The 20,648-nt window shown below is 37.0% G+C and overlaps 1 protein-coding gene across 1 annotated transcript; it reads right to left on the bottom strand.

The window, feature by feature from the left end:
* Window positions 1–3,189: 3,189 nt before the first annotated feature.
* LOC132190794 (pyrophosphate-energized membrane proton pump 3) lies at window positions 3,190–20,448 on the bottom strand (the record flags this gene model as incomplete). Its single annotated transcript, XM_059605836.1, is given in 12 exon segments — window positions 3,190–3,474; window positions 3,829–4,048; window positions 5,130–5,241; window positions 5,329–5,484; window positions 5,579–5,743; window positions 5,851–6,288; window positions 6,510–6,697; window positions 6,789–6,909; window positions 14,220–14,392; window positions 19,833–19,968; window positions 20,043–20,190; window positions 20,297–20,448. Coding segments are annotated over 12 exon segments (2,109 nt in total), but the record flags the coding sequence as incomplete, so codon positions are not given.
* Window positions 20,449–20,648: the final 200 nt, after the last annotated feature.

Genomic DNA, 20,648 nt, shown 5'->3' on the forward strand with positions numbered 1-20,648 from the left:
AGCCGAAACCACCCCCAATGGTGGTTGGGGGTGGTTTCGGCCACCCCCTAGGCTCCATGGGGGTGGTCGAGCCACCCTTTTTTTTTTTTGGGCTTTTTGGGCTTTTGGGCTTTTTGGGCTTTCTTTAAGGCTTTTTGGGCTTTTTTTTACCCTCATTTTTTTTTCTTGTATTTTTAATATCTTCTTGGGCCCAATTGCTATAAAAAGAGCCCATATTGAAAAATCAAAAATATTTGACCCAAAATTTACATTTACTTGTACTTTTAAAAAAATTTCTTAAATATTAAATCATAACCGGTTAACTTTTTTTTTTTTAAAAAAAAAAAAAAAAATCAACACAACATACAAAAAAAAGTTCAGATTTCAGACAACTGTCACAACATATAAAAAAATATATAAAAAAAGTTCAACACAAAGCATATAAAATAAGTTCAAAAAATGGTTAAATTTCTTTTTCTAAAAAATGTTCAAAAAATACATTAATACTTCAATTGTGATTATAAGTAACACATTGTTGAATCTAATGTCAATTATTTAATTTGATATTATATAATTATATAGTCTCATTAAATTACATCATATGATTCATATGATTAATTATTTAAATTCTTATCATATTTACTTATAATCTTTTTTTTTTGAATTGAACTTAATATCTAATGGTAAATGGTAATGTTCAAACTCCTAAATCCTAAATTCGCAAAGTATCTAATAATGCTTTAATTAAATTGTAGACTTGTAGTTATAAGTAATATATTGTTTAATTCAATTGAATCAATTGTGATTATCATTGTACATGAATCATATGATTAACTTGTAGACTTATGACTTATGAGTTATGTCATGTTATATATGTATTATTTATTATTATATAATCATATGATTTAATGATCAAGTCATCATGTGATATAATCATATCAATTATAGTGATAATATGTAAATTACTAAAATTATAATGATAATACATTAATACTTAAATTATGTTTATAAGTAACACATTGGTCATTGTTTAATCCAATGTCAATTACTTAATTTGATACTATACGAATCACATCATCATTGTACATTAATAATATGATTCACTTGAAGTCTTGAATAAAGTATTTGAATTGTCATCGAATCATATGATTAAGTATTGATATTATACATTTATATTATTCATATACATATGTAGACTTATATAGACTTATAATATATATAGACTTATAAGTTTATAACATACATTAGAAATAAATCTTTAAATATTTAATTGTTGTATTAGTATGAATTGGTATACTTATGAGTTATGTCATATTATATATGTATAATTTGTTATTATATAATCAAATGATTTAATGATCAATCTCATGTGATATAATCATATAAATTATAGTGATAATATATTAATACTCAAATTGTGATTTAATTATTTTTTTAAAAAAAATTGTGATTTAATGATCAAGTGATTATATCATATAATCATATAAATTATAGTGATAATATATTAATACTCAAATTGTGATTTAATTATTTTTTAAAAAAATTGTGATTTAATTATCAAGTGATTATGTTATATGTATAAATATTTTTATAATTATAATTATAAAAATATATTATATAAAAAGGCGGTTAGCGGTTACGGTTAGTAGACCCAATAATCGCTAACCGCTAACCGCTAGGCGGTTATGGCGGTTAGACGGTTAGCGGTTAATGCGGTTAGACGGTTAGGCGGTTAGGCGGTTGGCGGTTATAGCGGTTAGCGGTTAGCGGGCGGTTAAAAACCGCCCGCCTTTGCACCCCTACCAGTACCCACTGGGGATGGGTTTCGGCCACCCCCAACCACTAGGCCACCCCCATGGCCAAAGAGCCACCCCAATTTTTTTTCCTTTTTTTATTTTTTATTTTTTTATTTTTTTATTTATTTTTTTAAAAAAACATTATTTTAATTTTAAAAAAAATTTTAAAAAAAATTAAGTAGGTGCCACGTGTCAGCATCTAATTGGTCCACGTGTCAGTCCTAACGGTCAACTAACAGATGGATTAACTTGTTCATTTATCAAAACTACAGGGACCTCCTGTGATAAAAATGAAAGCCAAGGGGAAAAAAAATAAAGTTGAAAAACCCTAAGGGGGGTTTAAAGTATTTAACCCTAACTATAATAATGAGATGCATCAAATAATTTGTATTAAAGAATGCGCCCAAAAGTTGTACGTCATGTCTCTTGACTACAAACTTCCATTTTAATATTCTTACCTTCTTAATGAAAGAATTAATTTATTTGTTCTTGTTGTCTATATTTTTTTATTTTTTATTTTTAATTATTGAAAGGCAGTAGTAGATAACCAAAGTAACTACTATGGTGAGAACCATACAGGAAAAGCCTAAACGGTAAAAATCACAAATGCTCTCTCAAATCTGAATGAACCATAACACGACCTTGCCCCATTAAGAAATTAATAAGACCCATAGTGATTTACGGTAATCAGACAAGAAAATTGTCATTGCAAGATTCAAGTGTATGCCTTAATATACGTTACCTAATAACTTTCAAGATTTCTTTAAAACCACTAAACTACCAACCTTGATGGTTTGTCTATGGTTATAGCTACTAAGTGTCCCAAAGAGTGGAAAGGGCACGAAATGCACTTGGGGAAAAAGGCACTAGCCATAATTGTATTCTCCCATCCCAAGTTCTCTATCAATAATAAGCATACGTACAAGAAATAAATATTCAAAAGCCAATGGATCATTCTAAGGTTAATAAATGTGAAAGAAGAGAATAAACAAGGAATGGAAGCTGAAACAGACAGAAAGGCCTCTCTCTCTTCCTTGTTGAGAAAAAGAAAGTTGGAAGTGCAGCCAGCAAGAGAAAAAGGACTCGAGCACCCAGCTTTAGAACAATCCAAACGAGACCCAAAAGAGAAAAGCTAGTCACTTTTTTTCTATTTTATAATTTTAATTTGGCTCCTAATCGATTACTAGTTAAATTACCAAGCAAAATGCAATACACTAGGATCTTATTGAAGAAAAGGTTCTTTCAACATAGCCTTAATTACTTCCTTCAGCTCAAGCAGCCAAAAATGGAACAATGAAGTTTGAATGTGGATAACTCCAAACATACACCAATATTATTTTATTTTATTTTTATTTTTATTTAAAAAAGCAAACCATTTGAAACAAAAATGAGGAGGAGCATGTCTTACCCAGACTAAGAAAAAGAGAGGAAGTTATCACTATTACTCACGCACCCTTGATATACATGAATGAGTACCTATCCGTATATTTGCATAATATCTATTATGTATTCAAGGGAAATGGGTGCTGTATGCCGTTGAGACCATAAAAAGGGGGTGAGCCTGCAATAGTTAATAGTTAATAGGTATATAAACAAATGTCACAGAAAGATTGGAGCCATTACAAGCGTAATTGTCGCAAGCATCTTTATGAGGACATGAAGGGAAGGTCCGGCGGTGTCTTTGAATGGATCTCCCACACTGCAGGAACCATCAAGTGATCCATGTTACTTATATTTAACAAAGAAAGAACAAAAAGAAAAGAAAGGGACATTGTAGAGGCTAAATGTTTGGCATAAACCTTGAGGAGCCTAATTTCTTAAGCAACTACACAAGATCCTTCAATTTCTTTTTCGTATAATACTGTTCATAGACCGAGATCCAAATGGAGCCTAAGAGTTACTAGAATGGGAGTTATAGAGTTTTCCTTCAACAGTTAAACCACGAAAGGACAATCTCCAATTACTACCATTACCATTGGTACTAATCCTATATAATGACAACAAATGCAATGGCAAGAACAATAAGGAAAAAGGGAACATCAACAAGACTTACGTATCTCCTGTAATTGCTGCTTTATGACAATCGCTCCCTTTGCCTCCGAGAGCCCCCGTCTCTATGTACTTCTTTGCGTTATCCCAGGCACCACCTGCTGTGTTCAGGAAAAGAGCCATAAGAATTCCAGACACTGTTGCAAACATCAGCATGGCGGCCACAACTTTAGCCCCTAGTAGAGGATGCCCTGTATAGTAACCCAAAATCCGGAACAGGAAACCTGCAGGTGATATGAGCAAACTTCAGAGTCCATTATATGGGATATAAACTTATACAACAGATCGTGCAAAAGACGAAGTCATTAATAGGTATACACCATAAAAATAAAAACTAAATAGTAATATAGATCAACAAATTACTTTTCAACATATGGACTACTCGAGTGGATATACAGCATGTTTAAATTTTAAAATGATACTACAGCCACCACCACCACCTGCCACAACCGCTATTGCTACTACTAATTCCATCACATGGTACTACTATCAAATCACCCTTCCAAAATAGAAAGGTTGATTGCAAATGCTATGCATTAAAAAAATTTAATTAAATTAAAAAGGAAATAAAATTAACAGTTTTCTAAAATACCCTTAGGAGGACCAAGAATAAAAATTCTTGCTATCAGTATTCTCTAGGGAAAGGAAGGAAAAAAGCAGGTTCAAATTTGAAATTGGCTGGTTCAAATTTAAGGTAATAGAAAAAAATAAATTGATAAATGCTTTTATTTCTAGAAACTCCCATATATTTTAGGACAGTCAACAAATACAAGCATCCCAGCTATTTTTGGAGTGTATATGTGTTGTATTCTTATACTACTACAAGCATAAAAGTGGCAGTAGTAGTAATAATAACAACAAAATAAATGCCAATGATTATAAATATTAAATTAGAAAACCATTATGCCAAAGAATGTGCGAGTATATGTCATTACATCAACAGCTGGTGTTCAATTCGTTAGCCATATATGAATCACATTGTAGCAGCTCTTACAGCACTGCTTCACACCGCATCCTCAGAACATGACACTAACTGAGGCCCTAATGATAAATCTTCAATATAAATTGCAAAAGCATGTCTTTTCCTTGAAAGCAATATATCATCCATCCTATTAAAAATCATGAAAACTTGATCATATTGCATCACATAATCAGAACTATGCAATACATTACTTCCACATTACAATGGAAATGTACTGCACATTCATTATTTCTTTCTCTAAAATCTTTTGTTACAGCAACAATGGTAAAAAGCTATGCACATGAAAATACAGAAAAGGCAACAACGTGACAAGAGCAACCCACCAACAGCTATAGGTGAAACAATAGCCAAAGCACCAGGTTTTATCATCTCCCTCAGAGATGCAGATGCTACAATGGCAACACAACGGCCATAATCTGGTTTCTCCGTGTAGTCCTGCAGCAAGAAAGTTGAAACAATATCACCACCTAAAACACATGGTTAAAGTACAATGCACAAATTACTAAAGAAATTTATGCTCACCATTATGCCAGGCCTCTCAATAAACTGCCTCCTTACTTCCTTAACAACTTCTTGAGCAGTTCGGCCAACTGCAGCACAGGCCCAGGCGCTAAATAGAAAAATAAGCATGGAGCCTAACAATCCACCGACAAAAACTTCTGGAATGGCAATGTCAACCTGAAAGCCAATTTGGAATTGCAAAACTAAGACAGGATGCAACAGTACTTGAAACAAATGCCAATAGCTAATAGTGGAAGTACATTTTCCCTACCTGTTTAAAAGGTTCCTGAGAAAATGCAGCTACCTCATCCATATAAGCACTAAACAGAAGGAACGATGCAAGTGCTGCAGAACCAATGGCAAATCCTTTGGTGGTAGCTTTAGTGGTGTTCCCTACTGCATCGAGAAGATCAGTGATCTCTCGGACACTTTCTGGCTGTTAGAAAATGATATATGCTTAGCTTGTATATTGAGAGGGGAAAAAGCACAATTTTCTTCATCATTTGAGTCAAAGTCTTAAAGAACTCATCACTTAAGGCTTACCTGCTGACTCATTTCTACTATTCCACCAGCATTATCCGCTATTGGACCAAACATATCCATGGTAAGAACGTAGGCAGCAGTGCTGAGCATTCCCATTGTAGCTACAGCTGTGCCAAACAGCCCACCAGTTGCATTTCCAGCTTCATCCACTAGCCCAGATGTACGACCTAGCCAGAAAGCTGAAACAATTGATACACTAATGACAAGAACAGGAAGCGCAGTTGATTCCAGGCCCAAACTGACTCCAGCAATTATATTAGTCCCGTGGCCTGTGGTGCTTGAAAGTGCTAATGTGCGTACAGGCTCATGCTTGTAGTCAGTATAGTACTTGGTGATCCAAACAAAAAGGTATGCCGTAATGATGCCAACCAAACCACACAAGGCAAAGTTGAACCAGGCAGAAGGAGCTCGTTCAGTATAAAGCAACCAACGGGTGGACTGTAGAGTATTTCACACCAGCAGAATAATCATGTATCAGAATGCCAGCAAATAAATAGCAAAATATAATGTGGTTATTTCTGCTTGAACAAATACAGATCTACAGCCAAAATGTTTCTAAATGATGAAGAATATCGAAGTAGGAAATGTTAATTAGCAATTGTAAACATTGGAAAAAAAAGAGTTAAAAAAGAATTTCCTAATTATAGATGAAATATTACCAAACCAAAGGTCAGAACAGCTAACACTATTGTAATAGAATATCCTTTCTGTAGAATTGACATTGGATCTTCAATAGGAGACTTCGAGCCAGAGTCCCGTGTACCCCTGATTGAAAGTATTCCAACTGAAGAAATTACCAGGTCAAAAGAGTGAACAACAAGAGGAAACAAGATGAAGCCTGAAGGATCTGCATAAACAAATGGATTATAGGTGAGCCAATTTAGCACATACATATATATAGAAAAAGGTATGACTACACACACACACACACTACTTGCCTTCAATTTTACACTGCTGGGCCATTGTTGCCCCAAGTATCATAGCGCTAATTATTTCAGCTGCAATACTTTCAAAAAGATCAGCACCTCGAGCAGCACAATCACCCACATTGTCTCCAACCTTAATTGAAAAATAAATAAGTAACTATACAACCAACAAGAATGCAGATAATCCCAAAGAAAAGAAGGTTACAGGAATTTTAATATCAAACTGCACTCAACAACAGCGAAAAGGGATTAAACTTCACTCAACAAATTAATATTTTCTATTTTAATTATTTACTTATGAAAACCCAATACCTAAAATGAACAATTCAATGCCTCCAAGCCTACACCTTGCCTCAAAGGCCGTAAAATGCCTTGACTTTCACTTATGCCATTAAAATATCACCATGTATGTGAAGAAAAAGCTTATAACCCCTGAAACATTCTAGTCAGTCTAGAATGAAAATGAAAATTTACAGAGTTACAATAGCAAGCAGAAAAAGTGAAACCTTAACCTTAGATTCAAAATAAATTGTCCTCGCACATCTAGTATACCCCTACTAATTTACTTCCAGCTCAATTTTTACTAAGACTTGTCATCATATATGGGAAATAGCTCGAAAAACGCACAGGAAGTTTGTAACACCCTAGGGTAATTTTGGTAATGTTATTTGCTGTTATATATATATATATATATATATATATATGAGTAAAAGAATATCATTAAAAGCGCAACGGAACAACTCAAGCACACACGAAGTATACAAGAAAAACACCAAGCTAGCAAGCGGGGAACAAGTCAAGAAAATTATGAAAACTAAGCACATTAAAAATTAAGTGGCTGTCCAATGAAAAAGAGTTTTGGAAAAGAAAGACTTAAGTTCCGCCACTGGCCTCTCATTGTTTTCAAAACCTCTATCATTCATTTTCCTTCAAAGATACAACAACAGGTAAGATGAAACCATTTTCCTCACAGTTGTGCTATGAGGACTGCCTCACAACCCTCTCCAACAGACAAAAAGGTCTACTACTCTCGGAGACATGACCAAAGCTAAACCTAACATGGCTGAAAAAACGCACTCTACAAGGCACTAGCGATCTCAAAATGGAGAAAGAGAGATTCCACACTCTTTCACATACAACACCAATAAATCACAATAACGTGTTGTTTCCTAAGGTTGTCCATTGTGATGATCTTCCCTAAGGTGGCTGTCCAAACAGAATATGACACTCTCAAGGGGGCCTTATTACACCAAATACTCTTCTTCCAAGGAATCATGAGATACAAAAATGTTATAGAACGATCTAACGTCAAACTTCCCCCTTTTGGAGGGAACCTAAGGGGGCCATCACTGCCATATTTTCTGTTGTCGTCAGTGGTGTTAGTGTACCCAACAGAACCACAATAGTGGCTGCTGTGATTTAGTTTTTGATGCCCAGTATAGAAAACTAGCTCAGGGTGTTTGGTTGGTGTAATCAGTGTTGTTTGTGATACTCATCCCCGTCTTCGGTGGCCGGAGATGCTCGTGTTGGTGGTTTGAGGATTTTGGTCGCAAGTTGGGTGGATGTTGAAAAGTTCGATTGTGGTCGTCAGTTGGGTCTATGGCCATCGCCATTGTTGTCGACCATGAGGTCTGGTTGCTGCCAGTGAGGTTTCAACAAGTTATTGGAGATGAAGATCTCCATTTGGTTGAAGGTTCTCTCCAATTCAGATTAGGCCATTTCAAGTCTAAGGATAACTATAGTTTGGTTAGGATGGTTCTAGACCGGTTTAGGTTACTTCTTAGTGTTTCAAAGAAGGTTCATACTGGTTCTCAGTGGTTTGTTGTCGATTAAGACTGGTTCTTAGTGGTTTTTGGTCGATTCAGGCTGGTTCTTCTTTCTCTATACAATATTTTGGTTGATATGTTTCGGTTGAGCTGTTTTTGGGCTTGTTTACGCACTGTGAGGAGTTTTCTAATTATTTTGATTGCTTATTGTGGATGCTTGTTAGGTGCATTGGGTGGATTACTTGGCTTATTTGTTGCTGTTGTTGCACTGATCGGTGACATCGATCAACATTATGCCTACTAAATTAGAGATTGTCCCTTTGGCTCCCCTAGTTAATGCTCATATGACTTCTATGAAGCTGAATGGGAAGAATTATGTTTAGTGGGCACCATCTGTTGAAGTATTTCTCAAAGGAAAAGGCTTATATGATCACTTAACCTCGAATAAGCCTCAGCCCACTAGTTCCACTAGCCTTTAGGAACAAGAAGATAATCAAATTCTCTTTCCTATGCTGAACAATATTGAGCCTCGCATTGGATCTTTATGTATCTATCTTCCTATTGACAAGGATATTTGGGATCATCTCAGACATATGTACTCTGGTACTGGAAATATCACTTGGATTTATGAGGTGTATAAACAATATTTTGAGCTTGAGCAAGGTGCTCAGACTATGGACGATACTACAATCAGGTGGTGGCCATCTGAAAGGAGAGGAACATGCAGCAGCCACTATCCACTAACCTAAAGACTATGGAAAAGCAATGTCAAGATGTATATGTGGTTCGGTTTCTTCTTGGCTTGAAACCCAAGTATGAGTCTATTCATGCACAAATATTATGTGATTCAAAATTCCCATCTCATCCTGAGGTTTTTTGTTGAATTCAATGCACTACTCTTTGTGATCATGATTCTCAGTTGAGTTATGAGCACAATGGTGATTCGCTTCTTTTATTGCTGCTCGTGGTGGTTCTAGTAGTTCCTATGGGGGACATGGCGGTCAAATTGGTCGTGGTTTTCGTGGTGGAAGTGATTCTTAAGGAGGTGGTTGGATCGAAAGTCATGAGCCTCGCAAATGCACTCATTGTGGCTGTAGTAATCATTCAGCGAATTATTGTTGAGATTGACATGGCAAACCATCTGGGTTTGCCAATCAGGTTTCTTTCCTAGAGGATTCTCCAACCACATTTGGACTCGAGACCATAACCCCAAGGGACCTGATGGTTAGGAATTTGTTCGGTGTCTCGGAGTTGTCGAACTCTTTCACCTGCTAGTTCGAGCCCAATTCTAGATTCTGATTTGATTTCCATTCTAAAAGATGAGTATGCTCAATTCTTAGCCCATAAGCGGGTCTCTTCCTCTTCCACTACTTCTCTTGCTCACTCAGATACTGCATCTTACTGTATTCTATCCTCCACTAGCGACTTGTGGGTAATCGATTTTGGAGCAAATGAACTTATGGCTGGTCCGTATACTTCCCTCTTTGAAAATCATCATGTTGATACACTTCAAAGTGCCACTCTAGCTAATTGTTTCAAATCAGCAGTTGTCGGCTCTGGCAATAAACATCTAAGTCTTGAAATTGAGTTGCTATCCGTTCTACATGTTCCTGGCTTTCCTTTTAATCTATTATGCATTAGTAAAATTACCAAGCTTTTAATTGTTTTGTTAGTTTTTACTCTTTTTTTTTCAGCATTTTTTAGGATCTCAAGACAAGAAGCATGATTGGTATGGGGCATTAAGTTGGTGGATTATATCATCTAGACCTCGTACCTATGTCTCCCTCTCGCGCTCTGCAATCGTATGTCTTTGCTCTTCAATAGCTTTGTCGTCTTAGTCATCCTTCACTTTCTACATTGAAGCATCAAATCTCTAGTCTTCGTCATGAGTTGTCTATGCATTGTGAAGCTTGTCAGCTTAGTAAGCATCACCATATCTCTTTTCCGTCAAGAGTTGTTCGTAGGGTTTCAAGTCCTTTTGGGTTGTGCATTCTGATTTCTAGGGTCCAATTAATGTAGCATCCAATAAATTCCACTATTTCGTGGATTTTGTGGATGATTTCTCTTGTATGACATGGCGATTTTTATTGAAAAATTGTTCCAAGTTATTTTCTATTTTCCAAGTCTTTCAGAATATGATTAAAACACAATTTTCTCAGAAAAACCGTACCTTGCATTTTGATAATGCCCAAGAATATAAATCTAGTTCTTTTGCTTCGTAGCTGTTTGATAAATGCATTATCCATCAAACATCTTGCGCTCGCTCCATAACAAAATGATGTGATTGAACGCAAGAATCTTCATTTATTGAATGTTGTACGTGCTCTCTTATTTCATATGCATGTCCCCAAACAATTTTTTGAATGATGTTGTTCTCACTGCTTGCTATCTTATTAATCGAATGCCCCCCTCAATCTTAGATGGCACCTTTCCTCATTCTCTCTTATTTTCTTCTTTATCCTCGTTCTCTTGCCACCCAAGGTTTTTGGGTGTGTCAATTATATTCACAATTTGGATCCTTGTTATGATAAGCTTGATCCTCATGCTACTATTGTGTCTTTCTTGGTTATTCCACAACCTAGAAGGGATATCATTTCTATAAGCTCGATGTCCTTCCCATACCGCCATTAGTTTCGCCCCTATCTGAATCTGCCTCTCCTCCAATCTCGTTGCCTCCTTGCTCTCCCCTACTCCACTCCAAGTCTATACACGTCACCCTCGACCATCAGCTCCTACACCTCCACCATCATCCTTATTGTCTGCAGATCCAGAGTCCCCACTTGCACAACCAAACATCCTATCGATCAATTTGTATCGACTAGTTCTTTGTCCTTGTCACTTTCTTGCTTTATTTCCCATCACTCTAGTGTTTCTATCCCAAAGACAATGCAGGCAGGATGCATTATCTAACTTTGGTTGGACGCAAGCTATGGAGACCTTGCATCAAAATGAGCCATGGAAGTTGGTTTTGTTACCGTCCGGTAGTTGGTTGCAAATGGGTTTGCACATATAAGTTTAATCTTGATGGTTTGGTAGAAAGTTCAATTGGTTGCTAAAGGTTAACACAGACGTATGGTATTGACTATGATGAAACTTTTTCTCCAGTTGCCAAAATTTCTTCTATTCATGTTCTTATTTCTTTGGCTGCTAATCTTGATTGGCCCTTGTTTCAATAGGATGTTAAAAATGCCTTTTTCATGGGGATTTACATGAGGAAGTTTTATATGGAGCAACCACCTGGGTGAGTTGCTAAGAGGGAATATCAAGATCATGTTTGTAAGTTAAAAAATGCATTGTATGGTCTCAAGCAATCACCAAGGGCATGGTTTGGAAATTCTTAGAGGTGGTATTGGAGTTTGGACTCTATAGATGTTAGATGGATCATTCAATATTTCACTCATATACTAGTGCATGTTATATTCTCCTTGTGGCATATGTAGACGATATCATTATTATTGGATATGATTTAGGAGGCATTGTCCGATTGAAACAATTTTTGCAATGGGGGTTTCATACAAAAGATTTGGGCAAACTTCAATATTTTTTAGGTATTGAACTTGCTAGATCTTGGACAAATATCAACTTCTCTTAGAGAAAGTATGTACTCGATTTGATAGAAGAGATTGGTATTTTGGGTGCCCAACCTATTGAGGTTCCAATGGATTTGGACTAGAAATTACTGAAAAATGAAGGGGAATAATTTGAAGATCTTGGTAGGTATCGGCGTCTAGTTAGAAAGTTGAACTACCTTATTATCACCAGATCATATATTTACCATGTAGTTAGTGTTGTTAGTCAATTCTTGGAAGCTCCTCGTGTTTCACATTACGAAGATGTTACTCACATTATTCGGTATCTGAAGAGAGCCCTTGGTCTTGGGATACTATATTGACCGAATGGACATCTTAGTGTAGAAGGTTTTATTAATGTAAATTAGACAAGTTCTCCTTCAGATAGATGGTCTACAAAATCATATTATACATTCTTATGCAATAATCTTGTAACTTTTTTTTGATAAGTAACCACAGAGAAATTGGGATCAGAATAATCTTGTAACTTGTAAGAGTAAGAAATAGACAACAGTGGTGCAATCCAGTGCTGAAGCAAAGTAAAGGGCAACGACTCATACTACTAGTGAGTTGACATAGTTACAACATTTCCTTCAGGAAATTGGATTTTCAACTCCTACTCCTATCCCATTATTTTGTGATAACCATGTTTTTTTTTTATAAGTAAAAATGCATTATCAAAGCGCAGAGGGGCGCAACCCTAGTACACAGGGAGTATACAAGAGAGCGACTAAGAGGGAGAAAAAGAAGAAGAGAACATAAGAAGGAAATCAGGGAAACTAATCACTAAGGGTGCTAGCCAACCAGCAGTCCAAGTGAATAGAGTGTACAAGAAAAAGTGAGTGAGATCCTCAACGGTCCTAGACAAGTCCTTGAAACATCTAGCATTTCTCTCAATCCAGATGCACCACATAAGACAAAGTGGGACCATCTTCCACACAACAGCACTGCGAGCTTAGCCACCTACCCACCAAGAATCATACAGCCCCCTAACGCTGCCAGGCATCACCCAGCATAAACCAAACCGAGAGAAAATGGCATTCCATAGGATACGCGCAACCCCACAATGAAGAAAGAGATGGTCAACTGACTCCCCATCCGATTCACACATGCAACAACGGTTTATCACAATAATACCCCTCTTCCGAACATTGTCCAATGTTAGAGTCTTCCCAAGCACGGCCGTCCAAGCAAAAAAAGCCACTTTCGAAGGAGCCTTAGTGCGCCATAAACTCTTCCAAGGGAAAGGGGAGGGATCTTTAGAAGCAAGGATCCTGTAAAAAGATCTAACCTCAAAAGTACCTTTACGAGAGGAGATCCACCACATCCGATCATCCCCTACCCCACGCATCAAGTGCGAATACAAGAGAGTGTAAAAAGAGGCCAAGATAACCATGTTGCTTTGCATATTGCATCTAACCTAAATTTTCATGAAACGACCAAACATATTGAGGTTGATTATTATTTTATCCGAGGCAAAATATTCAATGGAGACATTTCTGCATTATTCGATAGTTCCACCTGCGGCCATGGGAGCGGAGTCGGGATCCTCGTGATCGCCAACCCTTACACAAGGTAGAATTGTGTATCGAGCATTCAAAAGATTAAAGGAAAAAAGAATATTTCTGATATGTGTGAATGTTTTACTTGTACTTTCTGATGTTATGAAAATGAAAATCGTTTCCAACTTTATTTACTGTATGATGGATCCAGTATTTGAGTGTTCGACTCATCCTTTGTTTTCATATTTTAAAACAACCCAGATGATGTCGTGGATGGTTCTACAGGCCATGGAAACTAGGGTTGGAAACCTTCACCTAAAAGCGAAATAAATTAGTGCATGCTGCACATTAGTTCTTTTTTTGTTTCAGCATGCTTTCTTATGGTAAGGTTTAGAGGTTTAGTTTTAATGGAATGAGTTGCAACAAGTGATATGATGGTTTAACTTTTAATTGTTATGAGATGTTAGGTTTGCTTTGATTTTCAGTATATCAAATTTTTGTATCCTTATGTTTTTTGACTGAGTGATGCGTAATATTGTCTTCCTATAGGAAGGGGGTGTTACAAACTTAGCAGAAAAAGTTAACAATAGGAGAAGGGATAGCTACCAGATCTGCAATTACAGCAGGATTCCTTGGATCATCTTCAGGTATTCCTTGCTCTACTTTACCAACAAGGTCTGCCCCAACATCGGCTGCTTTTGTGTAAATTCCACCTCCCAACTGAGCAAACAGGGCAACAAAAGAAGCTCCAAAACCATAACCCACAAGGAGAAGAGGCACTGGAAGAAGAGAACATTTTTACGTCAAGCATCAGATCATAAGATTGCATTACAGGATATGGACACCATGAAAAGCTAAGATGACAAGCATACAGAAAGGTGCACAAGTAAATATGACTGCATTACAGGATTATGGACACAATGAAAATCTAAGATGACAAGCATACAAAAAGGTGCAGTCACAACAGCCAACAACAAAAAAAAATCACGCATGTGCCCGTAGTTAAAATATGGTCTATAATAGATCAAAGTTCAATCATACATATAGTTTTGACTAACCTTAGCAAAATGAAAGTATCTTTAGAACAAATATACGAGAGAACATCATCATGCAACTTGAAAGATGGTTTTACTATTATATTAGGATACAGCACTGTACATTAATACATATCGTACCACCAAGACCTACAGTAGAATCATGTGAAATATACAGATGCATCATTTTTTTAGAGGCCTTAAGTAAATCTAATTAGATTTGGAATAAATTCCAATTTATACTTTTATTGAACACTACATCAAGTGAAATCACAAGCCATAAGTTCCTTTCGAGACTGGCAACCTAAACAACCATTTTCCCCTTTCGAAGCTGTTTCCCTAATGAAAAGGCATTCACCTGGCATTGGCCCAACGAAAGTGAATTCATAATCCTAGGAGAGGAATCCTAGAAGGAAACGTCTTGATGCAGTCTAAAGCATTAATATTTTTGCGCGAAGTGGCCGCTGTCAAGAAATCTTGCAAGCTTGCACTAAACTTGATACTTTTGCAATCCATCAAGCAATTATGAATTTAGACCCTGGATATTCCGCCAAAAACATTTTGTTGTAACCATGAGGTATCTCACACAAAGTGGTAAAATTTTCCTAATGAAGTTGCTGATGCTACATGTCTATGCCTCAATCTAATGAGATGAGCAGAAAGTTGAATGAAGTACTTGAAAGTGTCATCATATCAACATAACTTTCAGGCCTTTGGGCTCTCCAAAGCACTTTTTTTGTTTTGACTGGCAAGTTACACGTGCACTCTTTGGTCTTGACACGACCTCACCCTCCACTTTGTTCTTAGAAGACAAGATGCTATTTGAACTAGAGCACATTGTTAAAGCTCAAACCCCTACTAAATGAACATAAACGTAATAATTAAAATTTAACTTACAACTGCAACAAAGAAGACTATCAGAAGATTAACACATGGACTCACAAAGCTATGTTTATATGGTCAAGGAAACAGATCCATGAGGGCATAAACAATGAAATTTCTATTTACTGCTCTCTTTTTATAATGCAGGTTGGCATCACCTTATGCACAACCTGCTAACCTTGCATCTGCAGATAAAACTACATGATGCTAATCAGGCACAAATACAAAGTCAAGCGAAATTTTTTGATAAGTGGGTGGCTTCCAAGGACTAGCGTTTTGTCTCCTTGCAAAAGGGACACAGTACTGCAAAGACATCAGGTAATAATAGCAGTAATACTTTTGTCTGATATGCACAATAACACTAACATAAACTAGTGTATCAAGATCTCTTGTTGACTACGTTACAATAGGCAGTTCTCCACAACACTAAAAGATTCCTTTAATGATTATTCAATCAGCTCATTCACATTCAAGTATCTGTCAACTTTTTATGTATCAGCTTACACATTTATCTCGAATATCTAGTCATCTTAAGAATGTGGTTTTCGGTACAAATAACAATTACGGATCGTTCACCTCAACATTTTGTTCATCACCCTCAAAAGTACAAGTTGCGCCACCAGGTTCAGTTCTTTTCAACATCCAATAAGAGGATGAAGTAGTGCATCAAATGTTAGACATACTTCTTGTAAACATAGGTGCAGACAACATCAGGGTAGAACCAATGCTCTCACAGCACAACTACATTGTAATACTTGACCAGTTGCAGTACACCTAACACCTTTATGATTTTGATTAACAAAATACAGTAATAAATTAGCAATTCCTTTGCAATCTACACAACATACGCTATACAATAAACAAATAGCAAATGCAATAATCAATTACAGAGCTGTCTTCTTCTATTTAAAGACAAGTACAATAGGATGTAATCAATGGTTCAAGAGTTCAGTAAAACTTGTTTACTGGTAGAATTTCAAATTTTTTAACAACCCAAAACCAATGGCCTCCAACTGAAACAACAGATAATATTGGGAAAAAAAAATGCCCCATTCAAAGCTAATCAACATGAAAATGTCAACACTACAATTATTTCTCTCAATCCCACAGATTGAGCAGTTGAAGTAAAGGATTTTAGACCTATCAGCCTGGTAGGGAATTTTACAAGATTTTGGCAAAACTTCTTGAGATCAGAATGAAACAAGTGTTGGGAGCGCTAATATCAAACCGTCAAAAAGCCTTCATTGGGGGAAGACAAATTCTAGGCTTGGTACTTTTAGCGAATAAGTGTCTGGACAGCTGAAATCGGGTATTCCTGGCATTATTTGCAAGCTAATTTTAGAAAAGGCCTATGACCATGTCAACTAGGAATTCCTATCCCATGGGCCGTCTTGCCTTTGGCTCTAAATGGAGGAATTGGATGTCTACTTGAATCTCCACGGCCTGATTCTCTATATTGATTAATGGCAATCCGCAGGGCTTTTTTGGTAGTTCCTGGGGCCTTAACCAAGGGGACCATCTATCACCTCTCTTTGTCATGGAGACTCTCAGTAGGATGCTATCTAGAGCTATGGTTGGGGTTATCTATCAGGATTCTAGGTAGCCAACCAAAACGTTGCCTCCCTAGAAATATCCCACCTTCTCGTTGCAAATGACAGACTTATTATATGTGATGTAGATCGCGATCATATCTATAATTTGAGTCACATTATCTTGTGTTTTGAGGCCATTTCGAGCTTGAAGGTCAACCTTCAAAAATATGAATTATTCGCAGTAGGGGGGGGAGGTTACACATCAGGAAGAGCTGGCCAACATTCTTAAGTATCTCCCCTTAAAATACATAGAACTTTCTGCTTTCTTAATGTGGAGAGAAATGAATCGGCGCCTCTTTGAGGATAGTGAGACCAACATGCTCTTTCTCAAATCTTCCTTTTTGAGATCTCTTTTGGGTTGGGTTATTGTAAATGTTCCTAACTTTGTCTCATCAAACTGGTAGATTTGATTTGCTTTTTACATTGTAGCAGCCTTCAGGGTTACGGCCCTCTTGTATACTCTTTGTCATGTATGAGGGTTTTGCCCCTTTCTTTCTCAATAATATCATAATTATTCATAAAATAAAAAATAAAAAATAAAACAAACAAGAGGCTAAAGGAAAAAGGAATAAAAGCAAAAGAGAGCTGTTAAATAGAAAGCTCTGTTAACTATGGCAATGCTAGTGCGTCGTCCAGGAGAAGGAAGGGCAGGATTATAGTGTCATAGTCTTTTGTGAAGGAATGAGGGTGTTTGGTTAGTGGGCTTTGCGTTGGTGTGTTTGTTTGAGGGTTTTTGGGTGGTTGTTTGGTTTTTTTGGGTGGGTGTGCTGGGGTTTTGCTTTGGGCTCGCTTTGGCCCCCTTTGTATACTTCGTGTGTAATTAGGGGCGCTTCTCGCTTTTCTCTTTCTTTAAGAAAACTTCTTATTACTTATCAAAAAAAAATAAAACAAACAAACAAAAAAGTACTTAGAACTTCCTCTAGGTGCTCCTTTTTAAGTCAAAAGCTATTTGGGCGGGAATAGCTAAGAAAATGGAAAAAAGAGTGGCTAGTTGGAAGAAGATCTATTTGTCCTAGGGTGGACGCCTAACCGTCGTCAAGAGTACATTATCGAGTCTACCTAAATACTTCTTGACCTTTTCTCTTACCAGCTGGTATAGTTAGGAGATTCGAGCATCTCCTAGGAGACTTTCTTCGGGATGGACCATGAGGTTATCCATAACTTTATTCAATAGATCAAAACAAAGAGGCCTCGGTGTCAGATTATCTTGATTACACATGTACCTTTATCCTTTGGAACTTGAGTTTTATCAGGACAGTCCAGGATTGGGAGCTCGAGTGTGTTGACTCTTTCCTAAATCTATTATACTCCTCTAGGGGAGGTGTACATAATGGTGTGGATGCCAACTAGCAATCACGGCTTTAAAGTGGAGCTATTATAAATCTTTACAGTCTAGAGAGCCTGATATGTTCCCCTGAAGAAGTGTTTGGAAGGTTAAGGAACCACACTTGCATTGCTTTCTTTACTTGGTTCGGAAGTTTTGAGTAAAATCCTCACAGTTGATAATCTTAAAAGACGAGGTTTCAACAATGTAAATAGGTGTGATCCATGCAAAAAGAATGAGTGAGTTAATCACCTCCTCATCCATTGCAAGTACTCTAGTGATCTTTGGCACCTAGTTCTCAATTTATTCAGAGTTTAGTGGGCTATGCCTAGCAAAATCCTAGAGCTGCCCCATTGCTGGAAGACTCGAGGGCGAGGGGACATTCCAAGGAGGTTATTTGGAAAGTTATTCCTACACTCTTAGGACCCGTTTGGTTCGTAGAATAGACTCTTAAAATGAAATTGTTATTCCTTAAGAAATAGACAACATTTTCTGAAACAAAACCATAGTAGTGGGTGGCCGACCACCCACAATAGAACCCGGGGGGTGGTGCTGCTACACCCCGATGAATTTGGGGGTGTCCAAGGCCCACCCTGATGGCACCAGGGGTGGTTGTACCACACCTGGATCACCTCATAGGCCCACCACGAGGCGCTCCGAGGGCCACCTCGGGTTCTTTTGTGGGTGGCCGGCAACCCACATAATTCAAAGCTTTTCAGAATTTTTCTTTTTAATTTGAGTTTTAGAAAAATAAGAAATCATGTGGGGTTTGTTTGGTAATTTTGTTTCAATTCCAATTAGGGTATATCTCTTGTCACCAAATTAAAGAATATGAATAACTATTTCATTCCACCGTCCTCCATTCCTAGTAATAATTATTCATTTTCTTAATGGAATATTTCGCGTACCAAACGAGGCGTTAATGTGGAGCATCAAGACAGAAGGAATCGGCACATGTTTGAGGATTGCAAATCTAATGTGCTTATAGTTTATAATTTTTCTTTTTGAGATCTCTATTGGATGGGGCTCTAACTTATGTTCCTAGTTTCACCTCTTCTAATCTTTTAAATCTAATCAACTTTTTGGATTTTTGACACCCTTAGGGAGATTGTATCTCTTGTATACTCTTCATATACGAAGGCTTTGTCTCTTTTTATTCAATAAATTATTAATCATCAAAAGACAGAAAATGTCAGCATGACCCCATGCTTGGTGATTGTGCAGAAAGTTTGCAAAATCTCCATCTTAAAAATAAGGCACAATCAATTTCAACTCCATGTTCCTCATATAATATGATAGAAAAAAAAATTAAAAAAACAACTGAATTTTGATGCAATATATTTCGTAATAATAAGTGACAGAACAAAGAAAGAAAGTCAATACGTACAATCTGTAACCTTCACTGAACCTGGTGCACCATCCACACCCAACCAAACATAAAATGTGGAGTAAAGGATGGCAATGCCAATTACAGCCATGCCAACAACAATCAAGGCAGAGAAACCACCAGCACGAACAGCTATCTGCACATGATACTTCACAGTTACAATATCAATCTGGAACTGTTTTTAGATAATGAACTAGGAAAGGAAAGAACCTGCAATGCTTCCCTCGCAGACCGTCTTGCAGCACTGGAGACTCGAACATTTGCACGAACTGACACCCACATCCCAACATACCCTGCAATACCGGAACAAACAGCCCCCAAAAGAAAAGCAGCAACAGTGATATATGCAGTTGTTGACCTGCATTGGCAGATTCAAAACCGTGAATTTTGTCATTAAGGGGAAATACAAAATAGATGAAGCAGGCAAAGTGCTCTCTATAACTACTATTAAACTATGTTATCACCTTCCTATGCCTGAAGATTCTTGTTGAGGAGTTGTACTCCGAAACAAATATATAAAAAGGATAACCAGCGCTAGCAACAATGCCATCTTGGAGATAGTCCCATACTGGGTCCTAAAGAAACCTTCAGCCCCATCTCGTATTGCATCTGATATCTAGAAAGTGAAATGATAAGCTCAGGATAAGAACATGACGAATTTAAAATTATGAGCCACAATTCAGTCTCCTCTTGCTCTTTTTGTTCATAATAATTGTTGACAAGAATTACTTATTAAAAAAAGAATTGTTGACAAGAAGATCATACTAAAGAGATGAGAAGTTGTCTTGGCCAATGAGCTCTAAGTCAAATGGCAAC

The sequence above is a fragment of the Corylus avellana genome, chromosome ca1 (assembly GCF_901000735.1).
Source record: "Corylus avellana chromosome ca1, CavTom2PMs-1.0".
In the NCBI taxonomy this organism is placed as follows: Eukaryota; Viridiplantae; Streptophyta; class Magnoliopsida; order Fagales; family Betulaceae; genus Corylus; species Corylus avellana.